The sequence below is a fragment of the Dendrobium catenatum genome, unplaced genomic scaffold, assembly GCF_001605985.2.
Source record: "Dendrobium catenatum unplaced genomic scaffold, ASM160598v2 fragScaff_scaffold_1446, whole genome shotgun sequence".
Taxonomy (NCBI): domain Eukaryota; kingdom Viridiplantae; phylum Streptophyta; class Magnoliopsida; order Asparagales; family Orchidaceae; genus Dendrobium; species Dendrobium catenatum.
The window spans coordinates 3701394-3710161 of record NW_021319908.1 but is presented as its reverse complement, the minus strand read 5'-3'; the positions used below and the strand labels follow the sequence as shown (position 1 = coordinate 3710161).

Below are 8768 nucleotides of genomic sequence, written 5' to 3'. Positions count from 1 at the left end.
GCTAAACTTTCCAGGAAAGCTAGAAGGAAGGCCAATGCTCGCCTACGAGCTAATAGCTGGGTGCCTGAGACCCTTCAAGAATCATCGCCGCAGTTAGAGGCAGATGTACCAGTTAATAACGGCTTTGATTCGTTAAAATGGGTAAAAAGGAATGATGATAAGGGTCACTTGAAGAAGTCTTTCTGGGAGAATTCACGTCAACAGCCACAACTGCCCAAGAAGGAACAATCTGCCTCTTCCAAGATATACAAAATACTGAAGGCTGTCAAAGATAGAAATCTACAATGAAGACTGAGGAAATCTATTACTGAAGTTATTTCCTCAAATGTGATTCATTCTCAGAATAATAAATTCTCAACAAAACCTTATAGAGAGGAGTTTAGACATCCTCTATACTACCAAAATCCAAGAGAATTCTATCCTAATATGGGTCGATACCCATATTACGGAAGAAAACAATTGGGAGAGCCTTCTGATATTTTACATGTAAGAGACTATAAGTCTATAATAGAAGATATGATGAACGAAGGCCCCAACAATGGTATCATAGATCTGCCCATTCAAAGGTACATTCTGATGCTGGTGGTCATCATTATGTGACTCCAAGAAGTCAGCAAGTTTGGGCTCCCAAAAGACACACATATCCTCGAGCTTAGAGGGATGATCGTGATAAAGAAATTTATAAAGAGCGACTTAAATCTCATGTCCAGAGCTATCCCCTAATAAGGAGACTTTTGTTGATGTGATTAAACCAAAAGAAAAAAGCTGTCAAGTCTATAAAGAATCCCTTGACTCTCCAGTTATACATTGGAAGCGGCGGTCCCAACTTAGAGAGGATCATGAGTTGGAAGAAGATGATAATTATTATGATAATGATGAAGAAGTGGAAGAGGATATTGGTCCCATAGATGTTGAAGTTGTCCGGATGGTTAATCATATACCTAATCGAGCTAATCAACGATATACTTGTAGAAGTGCGACACTGAATTTACAAAATGAAGAACAACTACGAGATGACCAAGAATAAGCAACAGCTGTGAATAGAGATCCATAACTAGAAGAAGTTGAGGAGGAAGAAGCTGAACATGTTGTAAAAAGATTGCAAGCAGAAATGCAGTCTATGCAACAGAAGAAATATTAGGAAATCCATCATTTGAACGCTCATCTTGATGAGACGAGTAACATGATGAAGCAGTTGTTTGGACAACTAGGCATGATGGCTGCAACTAGTCAACCACCTATAGTAAATTCTCAAGGGAATGTTCAAACTTCTCCTGATGCATTGGTACCTCCTGATAGGAGATCAGAAGAGTTACAGGAGCCAATTTTGATAGCTTCTAAGGAAGATGAAATGGTCAGTAAATCTCAAATTGAAAATCTCATCAGTCAAAAGGTTAAAGTAGCTATTGCTTCTGAAGCTATCAAAGCCTTGGTCAGAAAAGGTCATCCATATCCAGCAGAATATGACCAAGAGAAATATCCAAAGGGGTACATAGTGCCAAAGTTCAATTTATTTGACGGCACTACAAATCCTCATCAACATCTGACACAATTCAAAGCTACCTGTGGAAATACAGGAGGCAATGATGCTCTGTTACTACATCAATTCATTAGTAGTTTAACAGGTACAACCTTTGAATGGTATGCTGACTTACCCAATGACTCAGTAAGAACATTCGTCGAATTAGAGACGATGTTCATTAAAAGATTTTCCAGTGCAACAAAGAAAGTGACTATCGCTGATCTAGCTCTTGAGAAAAGAAAAAGAGAGGAATTAGTCACCAAGTACATAACCAGGTAGAGAAATCTCAGCATGAAATATGAGCAACAACTCACTGAGAAACATGCTGTCAAGTTATTACTGGGAAATATAGATGATTATATGGCTCAATATCTGGCGATGGCAACAATCAATACATTTCAGGAGTTACTTAATCGTGTAGCCAAATTTGAAAGGTTACCTAGACCTGGAAGTGCTGGCTTCAATTTTAACAATAATCCACCAGGGAAAGGGAAACAAATCAAAATCTTTGACCCAAAAAGAAGTGAGGTTAATACCACATTCCCGTCTTCCTCAGAGAAAAAAAGAAAAAGAAGATTCAACGAATCCATCAAAGATGCTGAAACAAATAAAAGAAAGACAAAGACCTCCTACTTTACAGGAGAAAATTAATAAGTCATATTCTTTTAAAAAGGAGTGTATGGGAAAGATTTTTAGGCAAGCCCTAAAAATTGGCCTTCAATTGCCAGAATCTCGCCGACCAGAATAGGCTGGCATGATAGATGATCCAAATTACTATCCTATCATAGGATCATAAGTCACCCAATCGAAGACTGTTTCATATTCAAAGATTGGGTTAAAAGAAATTATCAGAATGGTGAACTTACACTTTCTAATAGTGTTCTTGTCAATCCTAAGAGGGAGAAAACCAATGTTATCTCCTCTACATCCTATCAAAGCACTGAGAATTAGAAAGGGAAAGCACCCCAGAAAGATGAAGGTGGTTGGGAGACCTTTATTTCAAAGAAAACTAAGCAAATGATGAATGTCCTACTGGCTATTAAAGGCATTCGTCAAAAAAATGCATTAGAATTGGAAGTTGATCCAAGACTTTTTCATTCAAAGAACCCAGTGGCAGGAGGGCCCATTTCAAGCAAGAAGAAACCTTTGAAATATTTCAAAGATCAAAAAGGAAAAAAAATAAGCCTAGATCAAAATCTCAGAAAGAAAAGAAGAAGAAATTAACAAAGTGGAATATTGTAATACAAAAATACATCGACTCCATCGATGAATATCAGCAACCTCTAAGGCGTCCTGTCAAGTTAGAGGAGTATATGGCTGATTTATTTCTTGACTCGGAGTCAGAAAAGGAAGAGAGTATTCCAATTGAGACTTGTCGAGTCATAAATCAACGAGGTGGAAGGGCTGCAAGAGGACGCAATGCACCTCTTACTATCTATAAAGCTGACATGAAAATGCCTTCTAAGGAAGTACATCGTACACCAGTACCTTTCACCGACTCAGATGAAGACTTATATTTTCCCGATGAAGAAAGTGATTATAAGGGAAAGAACATGCCTAAAGAAAAATGTACAAAACTTGGAAGCGGCTCAGACTCCGAGGAAGTTGATGATTTGAAAATCTTAAAGAATTCTCAAGCTGAAGCTAGATCATCTTCAGAGGTGACACAAATCTAGCTGAGAAGTGAAAAGCAGGTTCCTCCACCTCAAAAGAAAACAAAGGATAAGGAGAAGAATATCCAACTCAATGAAGCTGTTATTCCATAAGAGCCTCCTAAACCCAAGGTGGCTAGTGCAAATGTGAATTACAACATATTATCTCATCTCCACAAACTACCTGCACTGTTGAGTGTCTATGATGCCCTTCTGATGTCTAAGAACCTTCGGTAAACACTCATTAAAGCTTTGCAAAATCTTAACCAGTATGAGGCATTCTTTGCTGAGCAAAATTTGAAAGAAGCTTTGCATACGCAGAATACTGCTACAATCACATTCTGTGATAGTGATATGCTCCTGGGAACTGCAGATCATAATCGACCATTATATGTTATAGCGGAGAGTAACAATATTCAAATAAATAGAATTTTGATTGATCCAAGTTCCTCTGTTAATCTAATGAGCCTCAAAATGCTCAAAGGATTGGCCCTAGATGTCTAGTATTTGAATAGAAGCACAATGTTTCTACAAGGATTCAATGAACAAGGGCAAAGAACCCTGGGATCGTTAGTTTTGCCTTCGAACTTTGGGGAACTTAATACAGAGGCAACATTTCATATCATTGATGCCAACACATCATACAAAGCACTTCTTGGAAGACCATGGCTCCACGAGTATGGTATAGTGCCATCAATACTTCATCAATGTATGAAATACATTTGAGATAATGAAGAATATCGTATTGATGGTGATTAACAACCATTCTTGGTGCATGAAGTCAAAATCTATGATGACGCCAAGTTCTTTATAGCTTAAAAGTCAAAAGGCAATGAGCTTCCAAAAATTCAATCTCTTACACTTTTTTTTTGAAGGAAAAGCATAAAAAGCTTTATTAATCAAACAATTAACCTATACAATCATCAGACTCCTTCTCCAACAACTTAATGAAAGAAGGAGGGATATTATCCATATAAACATCATACCAGCAAAAAGAACTAAAGCAAGCAAAGTTAGCACAAATGTTGGCTAACTTATTGTTCTCCCTACTAGTACAATTAAAAACAACATAATTAAAAAATTTAATAAACGAAAGGTCTAAAGAGTTAATACCATCTTTATTAACCACTCCCTTGATGAATTTGATAACATTGTAGTTATCTCCTTCAATAATTATTCCTTTGTAATCAAGCATCCATTCTTTGACCATCATATTAATAGCTAGAATCGATTGAAGTTCCAAAGCTGCTGCATCCCAATGAGTTTGAGACATACCAAATGCCAATAAAAGTCTTCCATGATGGTATCTAAATACTCCTCCAAAACCAGCCTTGTAAGAGATATGTAGAGCCACATCTATGTTAACCTTGATCCAATCAGGTGGAGGAGGATGCCAAGAATTTGACAACCTTGAAGGTTGATTAGCATCTTCATTACCTGAACACGATAAACTGGAATTCTTTTGGATAGTTATAGAACATACAGCATCAGAAGCTATCATCAACGTGCTTTTACTTTTACCTTCATGTACAAACATATTTCTATCTACCCATAAATGATAAATAGAATTATAGAACAAACTCCTCATCCAAGTATTTTGATTAGCCAGCCATTCTATGCAATAATCTTTAGAATAAAAAACAAGAATACAAAATCCCCATTTGTTCAAAACAGCAAAAACTTCTCTGCAACATTACCTACCAGCAAAAACTTTTGATGATATGTTCATTGTTCTCTACAAACTCACACCCTCTCGGGAATTTATCCAAACTTTGCATATTTCTGTAACAGAGAAATTGAAAGGTAGGAATGGCATTATTGAATAGTCTCCACCAGAACAATCTCACCTTCGGACATAATTTCGTCCTTCTAAACCATTTCCAATAGAACACCTCACTTTTATCATCCAACATAGCTTCGGCAGCAAGAGCAGATACAGTTCTTCCAGAAAATTGATTGTTCAGTTCTAGCTGGTCACTTTCCATATCATTCTGAATTCTAATAGATATGATCAAATTGAACAAATCTATCCCAAAAAATCTCCTTAGCTTATTCACATCCCAGTTTCCTTCACTTATAAAACTATCCTCAGTATTATTCCCTTCATCATAAGGATTGACAAAAGTAGGCCAAAGCAACAAACTTTTATCTAAAATCCAATTGTCTTCATAGGTCCTGATGTCTTTCCCAATACTAACCAGCCATCTACTAATGGGTTTCAAGAATTTACCTCCATTACATATGAGCTTCCAAGTAGAATATTTCTTTCCAACAGCTGAAACTTCTCTCATAATCAATCCATATTTCGGAAAAAGGAATTTATGTATAGGTGAATCCTTACATTGATTATATCTCCAAGCCAATCTAGCCCTTAATGACCCAGCTTTCTTGGAGCAAGAATTAATACCAAGACCCCCACAACTTCTTGGTTTGCACAACAATTCCTAGCTAACATAATGCATACCAACTGACCTGTCATTTTTATTCCAGATAAATTTCCTGCATAGTTTGTCAACTTCATACAAAATTTGCTTTGGAACCATAGAGTGAGAAGAATAAAAAGCAGGATATGATAATAAAACCGAACTAACCAATGTTATTCTACCAGCAAAAGATATGAGTTTGTTACCCCACACTCCCAACATATTCATAACCTTATCAATGATGAACTGAAAATCAGATCTAGCCAATCTTCTTAAAGTGACCTTGATACCCAAGTAATTAAACTCTTTAACCTCTTTGCAATTCAGAACTTTAGAAATTTTCTTCCTTCTTCGAGTTCCCACATATTTACCATAAAGGATTCTCGATTTATGCCAATTGATCTTTTGACCCATCCATCCACAAAAGTCACCAAGGATATTTTTGATAATCTTGATAGATTTCATTTGGCCATTTGAAAAAATGATGATATCATCAGCATACAATAAGTGAGATACCTTCGGACCATTGGCAGAGATACCAACTCCTATAGAATTTCCTCTTTGACTAAAGGAATTTGAGAGAAGTTGAGCACACATTACAAATAAAAAAGGAGAAAGTGGGCATCCTTATCGGAAACCACTTTTAGCCTCAATCATTTTAGAAAGAGAACCATTAATGATGATTGAGAACTTAGGGTCTCTTATACATTCCATCACCAGATTTGAAAATTTAATAGGAAATCCAAAGTAGTCAAAGATTTTAATAAGAGCTTTCCATCCCATAGAGTCATATGCCTGCTCCATGTCAACTTTAAAAGCAACCAAGCCTTTATTAGATTTGGAATGTTTAAACTTGTGAAATATCTCTTGAGCTACAAGAATATGATTCCAGAGGGATCTACCCTTAAGGAAAGCCGCCTGCTCAACAGAGATAATCTTTGGGATCACCAACAAAATTCTATTGAGAAGAATCTTAGCAACAATTTTGTAGACTGAGTTGCAAAGTCTAATCGGTCTATAACTTGAAGGAGTTAAAGGATTATTTGTTTTATGAATCAGTACAATATTCATATTTTTCCAATTACTATTCAACTTCCCAAACTTGAAAAAGTGATCCAAAGCATTCCATAAATCTTTATTGATAATGTGCTAATAATGTTTAAAAAAAGAGTAAGACATACCATCTTGACCCAGAGAAATGTTCTTCTTAAATTCTTTTATTACCTTTTCCAATTCTTCAAAAGTAAATTATCTATCAAGCATCCTTCTATCATCATCATTAAGAGTTGCCAAAGCATCAGGCCATCTCTCCATATTTCAGTTCCTCTCTTCCCATTTGCTACCAAAATACCGGAAAATAACATCTTCAATGTCTTTTTGATCTTCCACTTTCTCACCTTGATCATTTTTGATTTTATGAATGTAGTTTGAATTTCTTCTAGCACTAGCATAGACTTGAAAGAAATTGGAATTGGAATCCCCGTCAACCATCCATTTAATATTTGCTCTTTGTCTCCACCAACTGTTTAACCGGGCCATAGTATTGTTCAACTCTTCCATTTTAGCTCTCAGGATCCACTGCCCTTCTTCTGACAAAATGCCATTCTTTTTGAACATTTAGAGTCTTGAACATAGCCTTACTCCAATAATAAAGATCTCTTAAAGACCTCTTAAGTTTGGTATTAAAAATCTGTGACGGGTCTCCTCTGGTATTTTTATTCCAGGATTTATTAACCACATCAACTAAAGCCGGAATAGTGGTCCAAACCTCTTCAAACTTTAGAGTCTTCTTAGAAGGAGGAATGAAGTTAAAAAATTTTAGCATAATAGGACAATGGTCGGAAGCCAACCTTGTCAAGTGCTTTACCACAAGCCTTTATGAATAATTAAATGCATTAGCATTAACCAAGCATCTATCCAGCTTCTCCAGAACTCTATCAGCTCCTCTCTTGTTGTTGCACAAAGTATACTTTGGACCTACACAAGCCACCTCATGTAAATCATTATTAGTGATAAATGATTTCATCTCCCTTGGTCCCAAACCAAAAAAAAAAAGTTCCTTCCTCCTTTCTTCTCTTCCTTGGAAAGCAAACAATTAAAGTCACCCCCTAATACCATAGGGATATCAATATTCATAAATTGCTCCAAATCTTCCCATAACCTCCTTCTTCTATAAACATCCTTGCTACCATAGATAGTAGCAATTCTCCAAGTTCCTTTATTGTTGATATTGAGATCTCCAATTAGGAATTGAGAAGAATTTCCAAGCATGCTAAATTTGGCCAAATCATTTCTCCAAGTAACCAAGATACCTCCAGAGAGGCCTTTAGATGGAACATTGCAGTAATCCCATCCTTCACCCACCAAAGAACTAACCGACTTATTATCCACAGCAAAATTTTTTGTCTCCACCAATCCTAGGAAGAACAAGCCATTCTCCCTAATAAACTCCCTCGCATATAGAGAAGCTTTAGACTTTGTAGCTCCTCTACAGTTCTAGAAACCTATTGAAGACATTAAAGTTTCAAGGGGAAGAGGTCCACAACCTTAGAACTTCCATCTCCTTCTAACTTCCTACTTCTCAGATTAATTTTGATAGGAACTAGATTTTTTTGTTGTTTGACCCCTTTTTTCTACCTTTTTTTGAACCACCTTCTTCAAGACTGAATTGATCTTCCAAGTGATTCACCTCCTCACCAATTTCTGTTTCTCCTTCTGAAGTATGATTCTCTGGCAAGTTACCCATAACAGGTTCATCTTTTTCATTCACCACTATCTCTCCTTCTTCTCTTATGCTGCTAAGAACATTAAATTGATTGGATTTGCATAGAATATCCCCTGTTATTACTCCACTTCTTTCTTTGTTAGCTACCTTAGTTTCCTTCATAGTTGAATCTGCTACAGGCTTCTCCAACATGCTGGAATTATCCAACTTACTGATGACGTTGTCTTTAGCAACAAGATGATTTGAAACTCCCACTTTTTTTTATTTATCATCAATCATAGGCTGCCTGACCCAATTATTTTGAAACTTGATTGGTCTACTTTCTTTCTACCATAGTGCACTTGAATCCATTGACCATATTCATCCTCCTTATTCTTATTTCCTTCATTCACTACTTGAGTAGGACCCTTGGAAATAGATTCCACTGTATCAGAAGCAACCAACGG

At 36.4% G+C, this 8768-nt stretch overlaps 1 protein-coding gene across 1 annotated transcript; it reads left to right on the top strand.

The window, feature by feature from the left end:
* Positions 1 to 1183: 1183 nt before the first annotated feature.
* On the top strand, positions 1184 to 1801 carry LOC110111751. Its single transcript, XM_020843751.1, has one exon. The coding sequence runs from the start codon at positions 1184 to 1186 to the stop codon at positions 1799 to 1801; it is 618 nt and encodes a 205-aa protein (XP_020699410.1).
* Positions 1802 to 8768: the final 6967 nt, after the last annotated feature.

What these genes read in the sequence shown, in the direction of transcription:
- LOC110111751 (XM_020843751.1), top strand. Translation starts at nt 1,184, where the DNA reads ATGATGAAGCAGTTGTTTGGACAACTAGGCATGATGGCTGCAACTAGT.